General features: G+C 43.3%; 1 protein-coding gene across 5 annotated transcripts in view; it reads left to right on the top strand.

Moving 5' to 3' along the window:
• Positions 1-5,564: 5,564 nt before the first annotated feature.
• si:dkey-13n15.2 (protein transport protein Sec24C) overlaps positions 5,565-23,811 on the top strand; it is a 30,290-nt gene continuing 12,043 nt past the window's right edge. Inside the window, exons 1-12 of one of the 5 annotated variants that reach the window (XM_023958145.2) lie at positions 5,565-5,780; positions 8,866-9,342; positions 9,520-9,575; positions 10,096-10,149; positions 16,490-16,601; positions 16,680-16,807; positions 17,019-17,154; positions 17,283-17,392; positions 17,484-17,593; positions 17,681-17,851; positions 18,836-18,932; positions 19,002-19,106. In XM_023958145.2, coding sequence (XP_023813913.1) covers positions 8,892-9,342; positions 9,520-9,575; positions 10,096-10,149; positions 16,490-16,601; positions 16,680-16,807; positions 17,019-17,154; positions 17,283-17,392; positions 17,484-17,593; positions 17,681-17,851; positions 18,836-18,932; positions 19,002-19,106 — 1,530 coding nt within the window. In that variant the 5' untranslated portion in view covers positions 5,565-5,780; positions 8,866-8,891. Of the gene's footprint in view, positions 5,787-8,865; positions 9,343-9,519; positions 9,576-10,095; positions 10,174-16,489; positions 16,602-16,679; positions 16,808-17,018; positions 17,155-17,282; positions 17,393-17,483; positions 17,594-17,680; positions 17,852-18,835; positions 18,933-19,001; positions 19,107-23,811 lie in introns of all 5 variants that reach the window. The other 4 variants (XM_078953341.1, XM_078953343.1, XM_023958147.2 and 1 more) reach the window with 4 other exon arrangements.

Genomic DNA, 23,811 nt, shown 5'->3' with positions numbered 1-23,811 from the left:
AGGGCTCTTGATTTCTAAATGGTGTAGACTTATTTAGCGCTTTTCTACCTAAAAGGCCCAAAGTGCTTTACAGTCACACACACAGTCACACACACATTCACACACACAGTCACACACTGGTGGCGGCTCTGCTGCCAAACACTGGCGCCAACCTCCCACCAGAGGTAAGGTGGGGTTCAGTGTCTTGCCCAAGGACACATCAACTCATGGGCGTGCAAGGCGGGAATCGAACCTGCAATTTTACATGGGTCGACCACTGCTGCACGGGCACCCCTTAAACACAGTTTAAGAAAAGAAAAAGTAGATTTCGTTCAGTAAGAAAGCTGTAAAAAGTTTTTGTCAGAAAAAGGAAGAAGCAAAAGTAATAAAACTCCCTGAACATTTTTTTAACCACCGTACCTGTTGTCTACATTGCATGTTGAGGTCACGTGGTCCACCATGGACAGCTCCTGACCGGAAGACGGAAACGTTTAAACCGGAAACCTGCAGCAGGTGGGGAATGTGGAGGGAAGCTGCAGAAAATCCACACATTTACAGGAGAAACGTGCAAACTTTTCATTCTCAAGGGTAAATATGCTAACAAAAAAACTGTATTTATGGTTTTCAGAAAGAAATGGTTCTGTATGTAAATAGGATTAAATCCTGCACTAACTGTTAGGAACAGTCTCCTTTGAAACTTTAACAGATTACTTTGCCTTTATCATTTTTTGCTTTATTTTTTTTAACTTAATTTATATTGCTATTATTATGGCTTTTTGAAATTTTTGTTTCTTTTTTATTGGCAAATGTGAAAATGTTGTCCAAATGTTGGGGAGAGTTTGTTTTGTATTTTGTATGTGCAATATTTGTTAATAAAGTTTATATATTTCAACGTGCAAACTACAGGCAGCTGGGATTTAAACCTTCTTGTTTGTGATGTGACAGAGCTGGCGAACTGAAGATGAATCCAGAACCGGACCTTAGACCTAGTCCAACAGACTTTTATTTTCCTAACTTTGACCGGAAACACTTCCTTTTGACCGGCGTTGACGGGATGCTAACGTTACCGTAAACATCTGGTTTCAGCACCTGAGTGGAGGCGTTTCTGCGGACCTTTTGCGTTGGACATTGTAGTGTATTGGAGTTGTTATACACTTTGTGTCCACAGGTGTCGCTGTGAGATTTGTGTTGTACTGTTGTGGTGCAGTAAAAGACAGCTAAATAAACAGACGGTAAAACTGAACACTTGACTCCGTTCACGTCGTATATTACATGGTGTCAGAAGTGAAGAAACTTAGCAGGAAAGAGGGAGAAAATGGAGCAGATGAAACCACCGACTTCACTAAGTCTAGAAGGAAATCTAGCGGAAAATTGGAGGGTCTGGATCCAGAGATTAGAACTTTTCCTTGTCGCCAGCGGAATCGATGAAAAGTCCGACGCGGTGAAAAGAGCCACATTCCTGCACGTGGCTGGGGACGAAGCAATTAAAGTATTCAACACCTTTTGACTTTGATGAAGATGTCGATGACTACGATGTGATGAAAGAGATGTTCAGGCGACATTGTGAGCCAAGAAAAAATGTGACGTATTTGAGACACCTGTTCTTCACACGCCTGCAAGGAAAATCAGAAACTGTGGATGCGTATGTGACTGATTTAAAAAATAAAGCAAGAGACTGAGTTTGAGCATCTCCCTGACTCAATGATACGGGATAGAGTCGTTTGTGGGATAATGGATGATCAAGTTAGAGGACGACTATTACGAGAACCTGACCTCACGCTACAAAAAGCAATAGACATTTGTAGAGCCAGTGAGTTAAGCCGGCTCAAAAGTCTGCATGAGGAGGTTGAAATTCCTGTGCATAAAGTCACCAAGCAAAAACAACATGAGAGAAAGAAAGAGGATGGATTAAAGTCACAGAGCATAAAGATGAGAAATCAAGGAAACTGCACTAGATGTGGCTACAAGCATGAGCCAAGAAAATGTCCTGCTTATTGACAAGTGTGCAAAGCCTGCTACAGAAAAAATCATTATGCAAAAATGTGTAATTCACGAAGACAACAAGATAACCACAAAGTGCAACAAATAAACAAGGCTGAGGCAGGTGATCAAGAATCTTTCATTGGCTCCATACAAGCAGAAAAACAAGAACACTCAGTCTCACAGATGAATGCTGAAGGAGCAAAGAAAGAAAAGTGGCATGAAAGTCTGATCGTCAATGAGAAAGTGTTGAGAGTCAGGCTGGATACTGGAGCTGACTGTAATGTCATTTCAATGAAAGATCTCAGAAAACTGAGAGTAGACAAAAAGGTGAGCAGATCTTACTCCAAGCTTGTTGCTTATTTAGGTCAAAAAATTCAAACTAAAGGAAAAATCATGTTGAAATGTCAATACAAAGATAAGAACTATGATATAGAGTTTGAAGTCATAAAGAACAAGGCACCTGCGATTCTGGGAGGAGAGTCATGTGAGGAAATGGGTATTGTCAAAAGACTACATGTGCTTGAAACGGAGAGTGACATTCTTAATGAATATGAGGATCTCTTCACTGGATTAGGCTGTTTACCTGGACTATATCACATCAAGACAGATCCAGATGTCTGTCCAGTCATCCATGCACCCAGAAAAGTGCCTGTTGCTCTCAAAGACAAAATTGAAACAGAGTTGAAAAGAATGGAAAGCTTGGGAGTAATAACCAAACAAACAGAACCCACAGAGTGGGTAAATAGTATGGTGACTGTAACAAAACCTAACAAAGTTCGTATCTGCATTGACCCACAAGACCTGAATGCTGCCATTAAAAGAGAACATTATCCACTGAGAACAATTGAGGAAGTCGTAGCTGAGATGCCAAATGCCAAATATTTTTCTGTTTTGGATGCAAACCATGGATTTTGGCAAATCCAACTGGATGAAGAAAGCTCTCACCTGTGTACATTCAACACCCCATTTGGCAGATACCGATTTAAAAGACTTCCATTCGGCATTTCCTCAGCGCCGGAAGTGTTCCAAAGATGCATAGCCAGACACCTAGAAGGGTTAGAGGGTGTGGTCAATGTAATAGATGACATCCTAGTTTGGGGAGAGAACATTGAGCAGCATGACCGTCGACTGAGGCAACTGCTGGACCGCATTCGGAAAATAAATCTGAAACTGAATAAAAGTAAGTGTAAGATAAGAATGACAGAAATCACCTACATTGGACATGTGCTCAGTGAGCAGGGACTCAAGCCAGATCCAGAAAAGGTCCAAGCCATTCAAAACATGCCTGCACCAGAGGATAAAGCTGCACTCCAGAGGTTCACAGGGTTATTGCAATACCTCTCTAAATTCATCCCTAACCTTTCGGACATTAGTGCTCCTCTGAGGAAGTTGGAAGGAAGCGTGGAATGGCATTGGGAAACAGAGCAGCAACAGAGTTTTGAGAAACTAAAAACACTAGTCAGCCAAGCACCAGTACTGAAGTACTATGATGTGAACAAACCAGTTACATTGTCTGTGGATGCAAGTTCAGAGGGTTTGGGAGCGGTGCTACTTCAGGAAGGTCAGCCGGTAGCTTATGGCTCCAGGGCACTTACTGACTGTCAAAAACGTTATGCACAAATTGAGAAAGAGTTGCTGGCTATAGTTTTTGGCTGTGAGAAGTTTCATCAATACCTATATGGAAGACACGTCCATGTAGAAAGTGATCATAAGCCATTGGAAGTGATTCAAAGTCACTCCTCAGTGCTCCAGCTAGACTGCAAAGAATGCTCATGAGGCTGCAAAAGTATAGTCTGGAGGTTAAATACAAACCAGGAAAGGAGATGCATGTTGCAGATGCACTAAGCAGAGCGTGTCTAAATGAACACAAAGAAATACTTATAGATGAAGAGATGGAAGTTAACTGCATCAGCCATCAACTCCCGGTGTCAGAGGAAAAGTTGTGGGACTTTAGAAATGCAACAGCAGAAGATCCTGAACTGAGACTGGTGGCAAAGGCAATTCAGAGTGGGTGGCCAGAAAAGCAGAGACAACTTCCAGACAATATCAAGCAATACTGGACCTTTAGAGAAGAACTGTCTTATGAGGATGGACTCATATTCAAGAACTCAAGGTTGATAGTACCACACACAATGAGAAGTGAAATGCTCAGAAAAGTCCATGAATCACACTTGGGGATAGTTAAATGTAAGGAAAGAGCCCGAGATGTACTGTTCTGGCCAGGTATGGCTAAGCAGATAGAGGAAGTTGTGGCTCATTGTGCTGTATGTAACACACACAGACACAATAATCCCAAAGAGCCACTTATGCCACATCCAGTTCCTGAAAGAGCATGGGAAAAAGTAGGTGTAGATTTGTTTCACTTCAATGATTCTGAGTTCTTACTGTGTGTGGATTATTTTTCAAAGTTCCCAGAGGTCGTCAAACTGAGTGGAACCACAAGCAAACACATCATCATTGCACTCAAGTCCATTTTTGCAAGACTTGGGGTGCCTGATGAGTTATTTTCAGACAATGGCAGACAGCTGGTGAGCCAAGAGATGGAGGATTTCAGCACTGCATGGGATTTCAAACACACCACCTCCAGTCCCACTTTCCCACAATCAAATGGACAGGCTGAGAGGGCGGTCCAGACAGTAAAACACCTGTTGAAGAAAGCACAAGACAGTGGTGGTGATCCATACTTAGCCTTGCTGGAATACCGGAATACGCCACTAGATGGGGTTGGCCTTTCACCGGCACAATTACTCCTTGGGAGACGACTCAAGTCAAAACTGCCTGTGTCAAAGGCATTGTTACAACCTGCTCTTCATGAAAATGCCAGGAGTGACCTTGTAAGGAGACAGGAAAGACAGAAACAATCCTTTGATCAGAGAACCAGGACACTGCCTGAACTCCAAGATGGGGAAAATGTGAGGATTAGGCAAGGCAGCAAGTGGGAACCAGCCACTGTGATAAATAAACACAATCTGCCAAGATCCTACATAGTCAAAACCCCAAGTGGACAAGTGTACAGGCGGAACCGCAGACACTTGCTTCAAACCAAAGAGACTTCATTTCCAAGGACATCACAGGATACTTTGTCAGAGAACACCTGTGAGGTGGAATCAGAGACAGTTCCAAGTGTTGACTCACCCTGCTCAACTCAAGATGATTTCACTGGACCACAGAGGCAAGAAACAATGACTGACAACACTGAATGTGTCAACAGCCCTTTGAAAACAACACGCTGTGGTAGGCCAATAAGAATGCCGCAGCGTTATCGGGACTAAAAAAAAAGCATATGTTAAGAGGTTGTGTACCAAGAGATCTTATATTTCAGTGATGTTGTAAGGTTACAGGTATTTGATTTTGTTTAAAGTGAGTTTAGTCTTTTGAGTTTGATTAGTAATACTAATTAGCATGTGATCAGTTAGTTGAGTCTATTCAGGACTATGGTAACTTTCTGTGTCTTGTTGAGAGACATAAGTAAAGATAGTGCGTCACCTGTGTTGGTTTTTTTGTGTGAATGTTGACCACAATTTCTTCAAAAAAAAAAAAAAAAAAAAAAAAAAAAGAAGGGAGATGTAGTGTATTGGAGTTGTTATACACTTTGTGTCCACAGGTGTCGCTGTGAGATTTGTGTTGTACTGTTGTGGTGCAGTAAAAGACAGCTAAATAAACAGACGGTAAAACTGAACATTTGACTCCGTTCACGTCGTATATTACAGACATGTTGATCTTTGCTACGCTCAGATTTCTGTTTTCCTACAAGAAGCGCAACGTTAAGTTTATGTCGCTGTGGAGGTGAAAACGAAGACGAGCGGCTGCTGTTTCCGGTAAAGGTCAGACTGTCTCACTCACCGAGAAAAACGAGCTTTTTTATTTTATTTTATTTTTTAGCTGCAGATTTAATCTGGACCGGTTCCGTGTGTGTGATTCATGTCAGAACCGAAGACTGTCTGCAGCATCAGCGGATCGTCAGACGGACATCATGTTATCTTAAAAAGATGACAAAATAAAAGACCTTTCCTAGAAAACCGCCAAAACCACCACGGCGATTATTACTGGATTATCTGGGGGGGGGGGGAACAAGATGTTCTGTTTTTTTAATTAAGAAAATTCTAAATTATACAGCATTGTTTTTCCATTTGGAACACTCAAATCCAAACACATGGAAACAAATGGAAAACGTGAACAAAGTCTAAGCAGCAGATGAAATGTATATAAAATAGAGTAATAAAATACTAAACTAAGAGTAGCAATAAACAAAAATTAAGAGAAACAAAGGGCATTAATCCAGATAAACAGTTCAAGAGTTTTATAGCTTTATATTTTTGTATTATTTTGGAAGAGATTCATTAAAAAGCAGATCATTTTTTAAATAAATTGGTCTTCTCTTTCGTAAAATGACATTTATGAATAAAAAAAATTACCTAAAAGAAAAGTTGTTTAAAATAAACGGAATAATTTTTTCTTTTTTGATACACCCAAACTGAATGTTAAAGTATGAAAATGTTGGGATTCAGTGTTTTGTTGAAAGCCACATTTATGAATCATTCCAGAACATTTGAACCAAATTACAATCATTAAAAGAGCTGCTTTTGAGTTTCTATATCTTTTGTACACATGGGCCAACTGACTTCCATGCTATTGCATGGGCAGGTGGGAGCAATTCCCTTGTTATGTCATTATGAGTGAAGCAGATAAAAGGCCTGGAGGTGATTAGAGGACTCGTGCTGCATTTGGAAGATTCTGCTGTGAACAGAAAACATGCGGTCAAAGGAGCTCTCCATGCAGGTGAAAGGAGCCATCATTAAGCTGAGAAAACAGAGACAGACTGTCTGCGCAGATCCAGGTGAATGCAGCCCTGTCTGCGCAGATCCAGGTGAATGCAGCCCTGTCTGCACAGATCCAGGTGAATGCAGCCCTGTCTGCGCAGATCCAGGTGAATCCAGCCCTGTCTGCGCAGATCCAGGTGAATCCAGCCCTGTCTGCGCAGATCCAGGTGAATGCAGCCCTGTCTGCGCAGATCCAGGTGAATGCAGCCCTGTCTGCACAGATCCAGGTGAATGCAGCCCTGTCTGCGCAGATCCAGGTGAATACAGCCCTGTCTGCGCAGATCCAGGTCAATGCAGCCAAACTGATTGGACGGTGTTTCATAATGAAGATGGACAACGACCCAAAACATACAGCCAAAGTAACTCAGGAGTTTATTAAAGCAAAGAAGTTGAATCTTCTTGAATGGCCAAGTCAGTCACCTGATCTGAACCCAACTGAGCAGCATTTCACTTGTTGAAGACTAAACTTCAGACACAAAGGCCCACAAACAAACAGCAACTGTTTGCCGCTGCAGTAAAGGCCTGGCAGAGCATTCAGAAGGAGAAAACCAGCATCTGGTGATGTCCATGAGTTCAAGACTTTAGGCTGTCATCGCCAACAAAGGCTTTTCAACCAAATATTAGGAATGAACATTTGGTTTTCAGTTATTTCATTTGTCCAATTACTTAGGAGCCCATGAAATGTAGGGATTGTGTTTAAAAATGCTTTAGTTTTTCACATTTTTATACAATCTTTGTGTTCAACCCATGGAATAAAAGCCGAAAGTCTGCACTTCAATGGCATCTGAGTGGTTTTATTTCAAATTCACTGTGGTAATGTACAGAAACTAAATTAGAAAGAATGCGTCTCTGTCCAAAGATTTATGGTCCTGACTGTAGATCTCACACGTAAAGATTCCTTACATGGATAGATGTCTTTAATTGTTTTAAAGTGGAAAAAGAAAACCTGATCTAATGTTTTTGAAAAAGTTTACGACAGAATTTTTCCTTTTAACAGGAAGGGAAAATAATTTAGCTGTTAAGGAGGCTCTGAAGACTTTGTTATATTGTTTTATCTGTAAAAGATTCATTATCAAATAACAGTTTTGGAAGTCGAGGTAAAATCGATGAATTCTGTACACTTGTTCTGATTTAATGTAACTCTGTGGAAATTGCTTTGATAACTCTTAAATGTGAAATCCAAATAGTTCTTTATATCTGTATCTTTGGGTGAAGTCCCGTCACCGTCCAGCATGTGACTGCGGCCCAAACGCCTTTGTCCGTGCACCTTCTGAAAAACCTGGATTTTTTGTGCATAGTAAATCTATTGTTGAAGTGTGACGACTGAAGTTGAGGGTGAAACAAGACGTTAAACTCAAATGCAGGAAAGTAGAGATGAGATGTTGTCAGAGTTCATTTTTAGATGGTTTTGTACACATCAAAGAGCTGATTTAACAATATTTTCATGTAATAAAATGGTTTTTATGGCACATATATGAACAACATTTTAAAACACGACTTTTTTGCGGTTGAATTCAGTCTCCAAAAGAACTACTTTCTTAAATGACAAATGTTTTGAAAAATAAAGGACTTTGGGAAAATTTAACACTTTAATAGAAACATTAAAGCAAGAAAAAACATTTTTCTCTTAAAAACCCTTTTTTCCCCCTGATTCTACAAATATAACATGAAGATGAGATTTGATCCTACCAAAATAAAAGACTCAAAACAGAAGTGATTCACTTTCATTTTATTATTCAGTATTTCAGTGGTTTTCAGTAACCGCCTCCTCCTCCTCTTCCAATCTTCAGGAAAAACTGTTGGAAAATGAAGAAATGGATGGAAAGACGAGTTCTAATTGATTTTATTTATTTTTTATAAAACAGGAAGTGCAATGTTTTCAGTTGAACTGGTTTTTGTTGGAATCAGTGAGGGAAACGTGTGAGTTTGTGTGTTTTTGTCTCTTCAGCTCCAAAGGATTGTTTGTGTAAATGAGTTTCAACACGTTTAACCTTTTTAAAAAAGGAACTTCCCCGGCTGTGGGAGTGAAACACTGGGACATGTGGGGGTTATGAAAATGCTGAACGTTCTCTGGTGTCTGCAGGTTGTTCCTGTTGGTGATGGAGACGGATGGATGTCCCCAAAAACAACCAAAACCAGCCTCCCGCTCAGACATGGGGGGCGCAGAGCGGCTGGCCCACTGTTTACCACCCTTTGCCCAGTTTTCATCATCTCGGCCGGGGCCCTCCTCCTGCCCCGCAGACCCCGCAGGCATGGGGCAGTAGCCCCCAGAGCGGGCGGGACACCAGCGCTTCAGACCAGCACCAACTCGGCCCTGAAGCTCCGCCTTCAGCCACTAGTCTGCCTGAAAACGGAGGGGGAAGCGCGCCTCCATGTCATCCCCCTGTTCTGAAGCTTCACCCCCCCCCGCAGGTTTGTCCTTACCCCCCCCACAATTCTTCTTGGTCGGCAGCGTCCTGCTTCCACCCAAACCAGCCGCCTGGAAACGCAGCATCAGGACCAGGAGCAAATCTGAGGGATGGATCTGACCCCCCCTCTGCTCCTGCTCAACGTCCAGCAGGTACGTCTGTAGATTTGACATGAACCCTTGTGCTGGGTCCAGATGACCCCACTTCCATCTGGACCCAGCACAAGGGTTAAAATCCACAGAAACGTGTCCAGCATCCATGACTTTTTATTTTTTTAAACCAAACAGATGTCTGGATCAAAAAAAGGTTTTTCATGAATTTCTCCACAGGAAACACAAATTTTATTCCCACGGAAGCTGAAGAGGACAGACGTGTACCACAGCAGGTATTTAGGATTTTAATTTATTCAAGAATATTAGAAAAAATAACGTTTCCACTCCCCCGTTTTAATTCCTCCACAGTTTAACTTAAGGTTTCAAAACTAAACTGTTAAATAAAAGGATTCCCTTTAACAAAAAGAAGTGGTATTGAGTTTAAACTGAATGTAAACATGAGACGGTGCAGGTCTACCGCAGATCAGATCAGCTGGGAGAAGAACCGACCTGACTTGGTGGGGGGAAAACCATTTATTATATATAGTTTGTCACTCGAGTAACCCTTTCCAAAAAGACCAAACTGGAGTCTGAAGTTCTGTGGAGAACGAGACGTTCTTGTCCAACCAGAAGCCTGAGAAAAGATGAGACATTAAAAAAAAAACGACTATCCCCATCGTGGGACAAATAAAGTCTTGTCTTGTCAGGAATCGAGGAAAGCTCAAATAAAAACGATAAAAAGGAAAAACTGGTAGAAAGAGCTGAGCTCATGTATGAACTGTTTTGATGACTCGGCATCTTTCCCGTCTCCAGCTCTCCCCCTCTGCTTCTCGCTATGGTCTGGATCCGGATTCGCTGCCGAGCGCCGTGAGTTCTTTCAGCTGATTCCAGGTGTGCTCACACCTGTCATGCTGACCGGAGGACACACCTGAGTTTTATGGCCCCTCCATTGTGGCTCTTTTACCCCTTCGTTGTGTTTTTTTTTTTATTCTTTTGTTGTGGCTCTTTTACCCCTCCATTATGGCTCTTTTACCCCTCCATTGTGGCTCTTTTACCCCTCCATTATGGCTCTTTTACCCCTCCATTGTGGCTCTTTTACCCCTCCATTGTGGCTCTTTTACCCCTCCATTATGGCTCTTTTACCCCTCCATTGTGGCTCTTTTACCCCTTCATTGTGGCTGTTTTACCCCGTCGTGGCTCTTTTACCCCTTTGTTGTGTTTTTATTATTACCCCTCCATTGTGGCTCTTTTACCCCTCCATTGTGGCTCTTTTACCCCGTCATTGTGGCTGTTTTACCCCGTCGTGGCTCTTTTACCCCTTTGTTGTGTTTTTTTTCCCTTTCGTTGTGGCTCTTTTACCCCTGCATTATGGCTGTTTTGCCCCGTCGTTCCTTTTTTTTTCCCCTTTCATTGTGGCTCTTTTACCCCTCCATTGTGGCTCTTTTACCCCTCCATTGTGGCCCTATAACCCTCCATTATGGCTCTTTTACCCCTCCATTGTGGCTCTTTTACCCCTCCATTGTGGCTCTTTTACCCATCCATTATGGCTCTTTTACCCCGTCATTGTGGCTGTTTTACCCCGTAATTGTGGCTGTTTTATCCCGTCGTGGCTCTTTTACCCCTTTGTTGTGTTTTTTTTTAATCCTTTTGTTGTGGCTCTTTTACCCCTCCATTGTGGCTCTTTTACCCCTTCGTTGTGTTTTTTTTTTATTCTTTTGTTGTGGCTCTTTTACCCCTCCATTATGGCTCTTTTACCCCTCCATTGTGGCTCTTTTACCCCTCCATTATGGCTCTTTTACCCCTCCATTGTGGCTCTTTTACCCCGTCATTGTGGCTGTTTTACCCCGTCGTGGCTCTTTTACCCCTTTGTTGTATTTTTTTTTATCCTTTTGTTGTGGCTCTTTTACCCCTCCATTGTGGCTCTTTTACCCCTCCATTATGGCTCTTTTACCCCTCCATTGTGGCTCTTTTACCCCTCCATTGTGGCTCTTTTACCCCTCCATTATGGCTCTTTTACCCCTCCATTGTGGCTCTTTTACCCCTTCATTGTGGCTGTTTTACCCCGTCGTGGCTCTTTTACTCCTTTGTTGTGTTTTTATTATTACCCCTCCATTGTGGCTCTTTTACCCCTCCATTGTGGCTCTTTTACCCCGTCATTGTGGCTGTTTTACCCCGTCGTGGCTCTTTTACCCCTTTGTTGTGTTTTTTTTCCCTTTCGTTGTGGCTCTTTTACCCCTGCATTATGGCTGTTTTGCCCCGTCGTTCCTTTTTTTTTTCCCTTTCATTGTGGCTCTTTTACCCCTCCATTGTGGCTCTTTTACCCCTCCATTGTGGCCCTATAACCCTCCATTATGGCTCTTTTACCCCTCCATTGTGGCTCTTTTACCCCTCCATTGTGGCTCTTTTACCCATCCATTATGGCTCTTTTACCCCGTCATTGTGGCTGTTTTACCCCGTAATTGTGGCTGTTTTATCCCGTCGTGGCTCTTTTACCCCTTTGTTGTGTTTTTTTTTAATCCTTTTGTTGTGGCTCTTTTACCCCTCCATTGTGGCTCTTTTACCCCTCCATTGTGGCCCTATAACCCTCCATTATGGCTCTTTTACCCCTCCATTGTGGCTCTTTTACCCCGTCATTGTGGCTGTTTTACCCCGTCATTGTGGCTGTTTTACCCCGTCGTGGCTCTTTTACCCCTTTGTTGTGTTTTTTTTTTATCCTTTTGTTGTGGCTCTTTTACCCCTCCATTGTGGCTCTTTTACCCCTTCATTGTGGCTGTTTTACCCCGTCGTGGCTCTTTTACCCCTTTGTTGTGTTTTTATTATTACCCCTCCATTGTGGCTCTTTTACCCCTCCATTGTGGCTCTTTTACCCCTCCATTGTGGCTCTTTTACCCCGTCATTGTGGCTGTTTTACCCCGTCGTGGCTCTTTTACCCCTTTGTTGTGTTTTTTTTCCCTTTCGTTGTGGCTCTTTTACCCCTGCATTATGGCTGTTTTGCCCCGTCGTTCCTTTTTTTTCCCCCTTTCATTGTGGCTCTTTTACCCCTCCATTGTGGCCCTATAACCCTCCATTATGGCTCTTTTACCCCTCCATTGTGGCTCTTTTACCCCTCCATTGTGGCTCTTTTACCCATCCATTATGGCTCTTTTACCCCGTCATTGTGGCTGTTTTACCCCGTAATTGTGGCTGTTTTATCCCGTCGTGGCTCTTTTACCCCTTTGTTGTGTTTTTTTTTAATCCTTTTGTTGTGGCTCTTTTACCCCTCCATTGTGGCTCTTTTACCCCTTCGTTGTGTTTTTTTTTTATTCTTTTGTTGTGGCTCTTTTACCCCTCCATTGTGGCTCTTTTACCCCTCCATTGTGGCTCTTTTACCCCTCCATTGTGGCTCTTTTACCCCGTCATTGTGGCTGTTTTACCCCGTCGTGGCTCTTTTACCCCTTTGTTGTATTTTTTTTTTATCCTTTTGTTGTGGCTCTTTTACCCCTCCATTGTGGCTCTTTTACCCCTCCATTATGGCTCTTTTACCCCTCCATTGTGGCTCTTTTACCCCTCCATTGTGGCTCTTTTACCCCTCCATTATGGCTCTTTTACCCCTCCATTGTGGCTCTTTTACCCCTTCATTGTGGCTGTTTTACCCCGTCGTGGCTCTTTTACCCCTTTGTTGTGTTTTTATTATTACCCCTCCATTGTGGCTCTTTTACCCCTCCATTGTGGCTCTTTTACCCCGTCATTGTGGCTGTTTTACCCCGTCGTGGCTCTTTTACCCCTTTGTTGTGTTTTTTTTCCCTTTCGTTGTGGCTCTTTTACCCCTGCATTATGGCTGTTTTGCCCCGTCGTTCCTTTTTTTTTTCCCTTTCATTGTGGCTCTTTTACCCCTCCATTGTGGCTCTTTTACCCCTCCATTGTGGCCCTATAACCCTCCATTATGGCTCTTTTACCCCTCCATTGTGGCTCTTTTACCCCTCCATTGTGGCTCTTTTACCCATCCATTATGGCTCTTTTACCCCGTCATTGTGGCTGTTTTACCCCGTAATTGTGGCTGTTTTATCCCGTCGTGGCTCTTTTACCCCTTTGTTGTGTTTTTTTTTAATCCTTTTGTTGTGGCTCTTTTACCCCTCCATTGTGGCTCTTTTACCCCTCCATTGTGGCCCTATAACCCTCCATTATGGCTCTTTTACCCCTCCATTGTGGCTCTTTTACCCCGTCATTGTGGCTGTTTTACCCCGTCGTGGCTCTTTTACCCCTTTGTTGTGTTTTTATTATTACCCCTCCATTGTGGCTCTTTTACCCCTCCATTGTGGCTCTTTTACCCCTCCATTGTGGCTGTTTTACCCCGTCATTGTGGCTGTTTTACCCCGTCGTGGCTCTTTTACCCCTTTGTTGTGTTTTTTTTTTATCCTTTTGTTGTGGCTCTTTTACCCCTCCATTGTGGCTCTTTTACCCCTCCATTGTGGCTCTTTTACCCCGTCATTGTGGCTGTTTTACCCCGTCGTGGCTCTTTTACCCCTTTGTTGTGTGTTTTTTTTCCCTTTCGTTGTGGCTCTTTTACCCCTGCATTATGGCTGTTTTGCCCCGTCGTTGTTTTTTTTTTATCCTTTCGTTGTGGCTCTTTTACCCCTCCATTGTGGCTCTTTTATCCCTCCATTGTGGCCCTATAACCCTCCATTATGGCTCTTTTACCCCTCCATTGTGGCTCTTTTACCCCTCCATTGTGGCTCTTTTACCCCTCCATTATGGCTCTTTTACCCCTCCATTGTGGCTCTTTTACCCCTTCATTGTGGCTGTTTTACCCCGTCGTGGCTCTTTTACCTCTTTGTTGTGTTTTTATTTTTACCCCTCCATTGTGGCTCTTTTACCCCTCCATTGTGGCTCTTTTACCCCTCCATTGTGGCTCTTTTACCCCGTCATTGTGGCTGTTTTACCCCGTCGTGGCTCTTTTACCCCTTTGTTGTGTTTTTTTTCCCTTTCGTTGTGGCTCTTTTACCCCTGCATTATGGCTGTTTTGCCCCGTCGTTCCTTTTTTTTTCCCTTTCATTGTGGCTCTTTTACCCCTCCATTGTGGCTCTTTTACCCCTCCATTGTGGCCCTATAACCCTCCATTATGGCTCTTTTACCCCTCCATTATGGCTCTTTTACCCCTCCATTGTGGCTCTTTTACCCCGTCATTGTGGCTGTTTTACCCCGTCGTGGCTCTTTTACGCCTTTGTTGTGTTTTTTTTTTTATCCTTTTGTTGTGGCTCTTTTACCCCTCCATTGTGGCTCTTTTACCCCTCCATTATGGCTCTTTTACCCCTCCATTGTGGCTCTTTTACCCCTCCATTGTGGCTCTTTTACCCCTCCATTATGGCTCTTTTACCCCTCCATTGTGGCTCTTTTACCCCGTCATTGTGGCTGTTTTACCCCGTCGTGGCTCTTTTACCCCTGCATTATGGCTGTTTTGCCCCGTCGTTGTTTTTTTTTTAATCCTTTCGTTGTGGCTCTTTTACCCCTCCATTGTGGCTCTTTTACCCCTCCATTGTGGCCCTATAACCCTCCATTATGGCTCTTTTACCCCTCCATTGTGGCTCTTTTACCCCTCCATTGTGGCTCTTTTACCCATCCATTATGGCTCTTTTACCCCGTCATTGTGGCTGTTTTACCCCGTAATTGTGGCTGTTTTATCCCGTCGTGGCTCTTTTACCCCTTTGTTGTGTTTTTTTTTAATCCTTTTGTTGTGGCTCTTTTACCCCTCCATTGTGGCTCTTTTACCCCTCCATTGTGGCTCTTCTACCCCGTCATTGTGGCTGTTTTACCCCGTCGTGGCTCTTTTACCCCTGCATTATGGCTGTTTTGCCCCGTCGTTGTTTTTTTTTTTTATCCTTTCCTTGTGGCTCTTTTACCCCTCCATTGTGGCTCTTTTACCCCTCCATTGTGGCCCTATAACCCTCCATTATGGCTCTTTTACCCCTCCATTGTGGCTCTTTTACCCCGTCGTGGCTCTTTTACCCCTTTGTTGTGGTTTTTTTTTCCCTTTTCGTCGTGGCTCTTTTACCCCTGCATTATGGCTCTTTTACCCCTCCATTGTGGCCCTATAACCCTCCATTATGGCTCTTTTACCCCTCCATTGTGGCTCTTTTACCCCTCCATTGTGGCTCTTTTACCCCTCCATTGTGGCCCTATAACCCTCCATTATGGCTCTTTTACCCCTCCATTATGGCTCTTTTACCCCTCCATTGTGGCTCTTTTACCCCTCCATTGTGGCCCTATAACCCTCCATTATGGCTCTTTTACCCCTCCATTGTGGCTCTTTTACCCCTCCATTGTGGCCCTATAACCCTCCATTGTGGCTCTTTTACCCCTCCATTGTGGCTCTTTTACCCCTCCATTGTGGCTCTTTTACCCCTCCATTATGGCTCTTTTACCCCTCCATTATGGCTCTTTTACCCCTCCAAGTTTTATATTTTTGGACAAAAAGCTGCATTATGTGAAACAAAACAATCCGATACGTTAAACTTTATTTAACTCACTCACCAACAGAACGTATCACTCCGCCATTCTCCTGACTACAGTACCCATAATGCTCCAACAATTCATCAGCTTCATGTTTCCGTTCGGTTCTGAAACGTTCTGTCGATTTAAAAACATAGATGAAAGATTTAAGGCCGTCTTACGGTTTGCTAATACGGGAAAGGTCACTTCTGCAGGTACATTTTATTTTTGTCACTGCTGACATCACAATACCTACGACTGATCTGCTGCTGGGATCTAATGTGGCGCAGTGAGTATTTTATTTTGAAAGGAAGTAATAGGAACCTTATAAACTGTTGCATATTAAAAAAAGAAATCCTTTTAGGTTTTATAAATCCCCTAAAACATTAATATAAATGAACTAATCATCATAGTAAGAAGAATATAAATATAAGTTAAGGGCGTAAAAAGACTGCGGCTGCTTTTCATTGGTGAGAAATTTCCCTGAACGTAACAATAATAATAATTGATACTTTATTTATCCCTCAATGGGGAAATTCTTCTCTGTATTTTGACCCATCCCCATGGGGGAGCGGTGAGCTGCAGACTAGCCGCGCTCGGTGGACGACCGACCTGCTCTGCCGCCTGAGCTAAACTGCCGAACGTCCATCAAAGTCAGGAAGGTTGCTCCTTTAACGGCTTTTTGCTCCTGACGAAACACCTGAATCCCACTGTGGGACGTTCCCTCCTCTCTGTGTGACAGGTGAAGGTCATGCTGGAGGACAGGGCGGAGTGGGAGGGCAGGACCTTCCTCTCAGAGCCCCTTTCTCCTCTTCCTCCTCTGCCCACCACTTCCTGTGTGATGAAGGATGGAGGTAAACACGTCTGTGCTGCTTCATCGGCACATCGGCTTCTTTCCGTTTGACTCCGCCTCTTTTCAATGTGTTTGGCAGGTAATGCGAGTCCCTCTGTGATCCGCTCCAACTCCTACTGTTTACCCTGTGAGGCTCAGGTGGGGCTGCTCAGCCGCCTGCCTCTGGGGGCTCTGATCACCCCCCTGGGGGGGCTGAACGCCGGAGAGGTTCATAAAGTTTTCCCATTTTTTAAAAATCTCTTCTCTCCGTTCTGCCCCTTTCCTCCTTATTATATTCTATTGTATTCTATTGTTGTGTTTTGTTTTATTCTATTCACGTTGCCAATATATTACCGGATTATTTCAGTTTGGGATTTTTTAATAATAATGAGAAGGATTTCTTTAGGGAATTTTCCCACAATCCTTTGCTCTTCTGCAGGGACATCCTCCCCTCTGCAAGGACTCGGAGCGTGTGGATGGCTGCGGCTCCTGTGGGGCCTCCATGTGCCCCCCCATGAGCTGGCAGGACTGTGGGCAAAGGTTTTATTGCCCCTTTTGTGGGAAACTCAACGAGGGTAAAATCCAAATCCAGGTTTTTGGGGTTTTTTAGGCAAATCCTCTTCATCCTGAATGATCTGCTGACTCGTCGCTTGCTCCCTCCCCACTCGGCACTTCTTCTTTTTTGCCTCCTTTCTGGTCTCAGTGGCGTGGAAACACTACCAGCCCACCAAAGGGGTGAATGGCGTCCGGGTGGATGCTGACCACAGACCTGAACTCAGCCTGGGGTCGTATGAGGTCATCGGCTCGCAGCAGGTGGACCTCCGTCTTCTTCTCAGCTGCTTTTGCCTAATTCTAGATCCTTAAACCTTCAGCTCTCTTATTTTGAAATGTTTACGGTTCGTAGGAACCGGCTGCTCTGCTGCTCGCCGTCGACGTCTCTGCCTCAGCGCAGAGAGGAGGACACTTGGAGTTCATGACTCAGCAAATCCAGGCAGTTCTGTCCTCCTTGAGCAGGTGAAGCCTCGCTCACCTGCAGGCGCCTCCTCCTCCACACCTGTTTGGGAGCAAAAGCATCAGCAGATTTCTCCCTGTCTGTCACAGGGAGGTTCCCGTCGGTTTGATGTCGTACGACAGCAGGATCCACCTGTACGACCTCAGCCCGGAGCTGTCCCGCCCCCACATGCTGGTCATCGCCGACACGGAGGAGCTGCAGCTTCCTGTGAGGGAGGGGCTCCTCGTGCCCCTCAGAGACTGCATGGAGAGTGTCCTCAGGTAGCAGAAAGCTCTGGTTCATGTTTGCCCGGGCGTCTCATTTCTCACCACCACCTGTGGAAAACATTTTTGTCCTCACCTGTTGAAGGTGTTATGATGCAGCTGAACCTGCAGGGGGCTCTGTCCCCACAGTCTGCTTCTCCTCTGCAGGAGTCGGAAGGAAAATTACAAACTTAAGCGACACATTGTAAACTTAAAAAAAACATTAAACATTTAAAAAGTAAATATTTTACATTTGAAGAAAATCCAGAAAAACTGAATAAGTTTTGACTACTTATTCAAATTTAAGGATTATTTCCGGATTATTTCCGGTTCCGGGTCATGTGCTTTATCGATATCTTATGATCTTTAATTCTGTCTGATAAAAACTGCGAACCAGATATTGATAAATTATGTAATAAAATGGTTACAGTATAACGGGGTGGGATTATATAAGTTCGCTTCCTCCCACTCCTTTTCAAGCAATATTTATTAATATGTCTAATTATCCTAAGTTCGATTAGTTACTGTATGCATGTATAACTGATGTTTATATTGCTGTTGTGTATTATTTCTAATTGCTTGAAATAAACCATTTCAAATCAAAAAATCAAAAACTACTTATTCAAATTTACAAAATTTTTGTTCAAATTTACAGCGTTCCCCAAATTTTCATTATTTCAAATAGTTTTCAATTTACAGTTTTTTTCATATACAGCTGGTTTTTATCTTCCTTTGAAGCTGATCCTGATTTGATCGTCTTTTCAAACTAAAAGAACATTTCAAACATGGATTAATACTGAGAAAGAGGAGGCTTCCCTGAGGAGATTCATCTTCTTAGGTCTGAAGGTCCAAAACAACAAAAACTAATTCTACTGGTTTAATAAAATCACTCTACTGTTGTTACTCATATATTTGAAGTACTGTAGTTTTATCTGACTACATTCAGAAAGTACTTGGCTGTTGTTCTTGGATCAGTTTTTCCTGCTGTTCTTCGTCCTGCAGCATTCTGCAGGTTCTTCCTCACATCAGTGGAGATCATGAAGGTTGCGGTGGAGCTCCTGTAGAGCTGCCGATTCAAGCGGCGCTCGCAGTGCTTCAGGTACTCTGAGCTTTCTGTTCACAGATCTCCATGAAACCCTTTTAGGGAATCTTTCTGCGACGTTTTTAGGGCCTGAAGAGTCCGGGAAAACTGCTGATCTTCCATTCTGCTGATCTGATGGAGACGGGAGACACAAACTCCTCCTCAGGACTCTTTGGTTCCAACAAACCAAAGGTAACTTCTGTCTGAGAACTGGAGTGAGTGGCGTCGTCCACAGAAAAGGGTTTTGAAGTGTACAAAGGGTTCGATGAAGCCTCAAGGTTCCTGAGGCTTCGCTTGCTCTGTCAGTCAGGCTGCAACACTCACATGTTTTGGTTCTCCCACTGAGAGTGAGCCAGAACCTGTTGATTCTTTTAAATCGCAGTAAATGATAAAAAGAATCATAAAAAGTAGATACTTCAATTTAGGATCTGAAATATTTTAAAGTGGTGAACTTAGCTGGATATATTTATCTGTCTATGAAGAAGAAATCTTCCTTTTCCTGTCTGGTCCATGTTAAGAAAACTAAGACTGGTCTCATAAGCTCATTGTTTCATGGTCATACAGTCTCATGGTCTCTTGGTCACATGTTCACATGTTCTCATGGTCACACAGTTTCATTGTCACATGTCTCATGTTGTCATGGTCTCATGTTCTCATGGTCACATGGTCACACAGTTTCATAGTCACACAGTTTCATGGTCACATGTACTCATGTTGTCATGGTCACACAGTTTCATGGTCTCATGTTCTCATGGTCACACAGTTTCATTGTCACACAGTTTCATGGTCACATGTTCTCATGGTGTTATGTTCTCATGGTCACACAGTCTCATGGTCACATGTTCTCATGGTGTTATGTTCTCATGGTCACACAGTCTCATGGTCACATGTTATCATGTTCTCATGGTCACACAGTCTCATGGTCACATGTTCTCATGTTCTCATGGTCACATGGTCACACAGTTTCATAGTCACACAGTTTCATGGTCACATGTACTCATGTTGTCATGGTCACACAGTTTCATGGTCTCATGTTCTCATGTTCTCATGTTCACACAGTCTCATGGTCACACAGTCTCATGGTCACATGTTCTCATGTTCTCATGGTCACACAGTTTCATTATCACAGTTTCATAGTCACACAGTGTCATGGTCACATGTTCTCATTGTCACACAGTTTCATGGTCACATGTTCTCATGGTCACACAGTTTCATGGTCAAACAGTCTCATGGTCACATGTTCTCATGTTGTCATGGTCACACAGTCTCATGGTCACATGTTCTCATGTTCTCATGGTCACACAGTCTCATGGTCACACAGTCTCATGGTCACATGTTCTCATGTTCTCATGGTCACACAGTTTCATTATCACAGTTTCATAGTCACACAGTGTCATGGTCACATGTTCTCATTGTCACACAGTCTCATGGTCACATGTTCTCATGGTCACACAGTTTCATTGTCACACAGTTTCATGGTCACATGTTCTCATGGTGTTATGTTCTCATGGTCACACAGTCTCATGGTCACATGTTCTCATGGTCACACAGTTTCATTGTCACACAGTTTCATGGTCACACAGTCTCATGGTCACATGTTCTCATGGTCACACAGTTTCATTGTCACACAGTTTCATGGTCAAACAGTCTCATGGTCACATGTTCTCATGGTCACACAGTTTCATGGTCGCACAGTTTCATGGTCACATGTTCTCATGGTCACACAGTTTCATTGTCACACAGTTTCATGGTCACATGTTCTCATGGTGTTATGTTCTCATGGTCACACAGTCTCATGGTCACATGTTCTCATGGTCACACAGTTTCATTGTCACACAGTTTCACTGTCACACAGTCTAATGTTCACATGTTCTCATGGTCACACAGTTTCATTGTCACACAGTTTCATGGTCACACAGTCTCATGGTCACATGTTCTCATGGTCACACAGTTTCATTGTCACACAGTTTCATGGTCACACAGTCTCATTGTCACATGTTCTCATGGTCACACAGTTTCATTGTCACACAGTTTCATGGTCAAACAGTCTCATGGTCACATGTTCTCATGTTGTCATGGTCACACAGTCTCATGGTCACATGTTCTCATGGTCACACAGTTTCATTGTCACACAGTTTCATGGTCACATGTTCTCATGGTGTTATGTTCTCATGGTCACACAGTCTCATGGTCACATGTTCTCATGGTGTTATGTTCTCATGGTCACACAGACTCATGGTCACATGTTCTCATGGTCACACAGTTTCATTGTCACACAGTTTCATTGTCACACAGTTTCACTGTCACACAGTCTCATGTTCACATGTTCTCATGGTCACACAGTCTCATGTTCACATGTTCTCATGGTCACACAGTCTCATGTTCACATGTTCTCATGGTCACATGTTCTCATGGTCACACAGTTTCATTGTCACACAGTTTCATGGTCACACAGTCTCATGGTCACATGTTCTCATGGTCACACAGTTTCATTGTCACACAGTCTCATGTTCACATGTTCTCATGGTCACACAGTTTCATTGTCACACAGTTTCATGGTCACACAGTCTCATGGTCACATGTTCTCATGGTCACACAGTTTCATTGTCACACAGTTTCATGGTCACATGTTCTCATGGTGTTATGTTCTCATGGTCACACAGTCTCATGGTCACATGTTCTCATGGTGTTATGTTCTCATGGTCACACAGTCTCATGGTCACATGTTCTCATGTTCTCATGGTCACATGTTCTCATGGTCACACAGTTTCATGGTCACATGTTCTCATGGTGTTATGTTCTCATGGTCACACAGTCTCATGGTCACATGTTCTCATGGTCACACAGTTTCATGGTCTCATGTTCTCATGGTCACACAGTTTCATAGTCACACAGTTTCATGGTCACATGTTCTCATGGTGTTATGTTCTCATGGTCACACAGTCTCATGGTCACATGTTCTCATGGTGTTATGTTCTCATGGTCACACAGTCTCATGGTCACATGTTCTCATGGTCACACAGTCTCATGGTCACATGTTCTCATGTTCTCATGGTCACATGGTCACACAGTTTCATAGTCACACAGTTTCATGGTCACATGTTCTCATTGTCACACAGTTTCATGGTCACATGTTCTCATGGTGTTATGTTCTCATGGTCACACAGTCTCATGGTCACATGTTCTCATGGTGTTATGTTCTCATGGTCACACAGTCTCATGGTCACATGTTCTCATGTTCTCATGGTCACACAGTCTCATGGTCACATGTTCTCATGTTCTCATGGTCACATGGTCACACAGTTTCATAGTCACACAGTCTCATGGTCACATGTTCTCATGTTCTCATGGTCACATGGTCACATGGTCACACAGTTTCATAGTCACACAGTTTCATGGTCACATGTACTCATGTTGTCATGGTCACACAGTTTCATGGTCTCACGTTCTCATGGTCACACAGTTTCATTGTCACACAGTTTCATGGTCACATGTTCTCATGGTGTTATGTTCTCATGGTCACACAGTCTCATGGTCACATGTTCTCATGGTGTTATGTTCTCATGGTCACACAGTCTCATGGTCACATGTTCTCATGTTCTCATGGTCACACAGTCTCATCGTCACACAGTCTCATGGTCACATGTTCTCATGTTCTCATGGTCACACAGTTTCATTATCACAGTTTCATAGTCACACAGTGTCATGGTCACATGTTCTCATTGTCACACAGTTTCATGGTCACACAGTTTCATGGTCACACAGTCTCATGGTCACATGTTCTCATGTTCTCATGGTCACACAGTCTCATGGTCACACAGTCTCATGGTCACATGTTCTCATGGTCACACAGTTTCATTGTCACACAGTTTCATGGTCACATGTTCTCATGGTGTTATGTTCTCATGGTCACACAGTCTCATGGTCACATGTTCTCATGGTCACACAGTTTCATTGTCACACAGTTTCACTGTCACACAGTCTCATGTTCACATGTTCTCATGGTCACACAGTTTCATTGTCACACAGTTTCATGGTCACACAGTCTCATGGTCACATGTTCTCATGGTCACACAGTTTCATTGTCACACAGTTTCATGGTCACACAGTCTCATGGTCACATGTTCTCATGGTCACACAGTTTCATTGTCACACAGTTTCATGGTCAAACAGTCTCATGGTCACATGTTCTCATGGTCACACAGTTTCATGGTCGCACAGTTTCATGGTCACATGTTCTCATGGTCACACAGTTTCATTGTCACACAGTTTCATGGTCACATGTTCTCATGGTGTTATGTTCTCATGGTCACACAGTCTCATGGTCACATGTTCTCATGGTCACACAGTTTCACTGTCACACAGTCTAATGTTCACATGTTCTCATGGTCACACAGTTTCATTGTCACACAGTTTCATGGTCACACAGTCTCATGGTCACATGTTCTCATGGTCACACAGTTTCATTGTCACACAGTTTCATGGTCACACAGTCTCATTGTCACATGTTCTCATGGTCACACAGTTTCATTGTCACACAGTTTCATGGTCAAACAGTCTCATGGTCACATGTTCTCATGTTGTCATGGTCACACAGTCTCATTGTCACATGTTCTCATGGTCACACAGTTTCATTGTCACACAGTTTCATGGTCACATGTTCTCATGGTGTTATGTTCTCATGGTCACACAGTCTCATGGTCACATGTTCTCATGGTGTTATGTTCTCATGGTCACACAGTCTCATGGTCACATGTTCTCATGGTCACACAGTTTCATTGTCACACAGTTTCACTGTCACACAGTCTCATGTTCACATGTTCTCATGGTCACACAGTCTCATGTTCACATGTTCTCATGGTCACACAGTCTCATGTTCACATGTTCTCATGGTCAC

This window comes from Oryzias latipes, chromosome 9 (genome assembly GCF_053564925.1).
Source record: "Oryzias latipes strain Hd-rR chromosome 9, Olatipes_Hd-rR_3.1".
Taxonomy (NCBI): domain Eukaryota; kingdom Metazoa; phylum Chordata; class Actinopteri; order Beloniformes; family Adrianichthyidae; genus Oryzias; species Oryzias latipes.
This window is presented reverse-complemented; position numbering and strand designations above follow the sequence as displayed.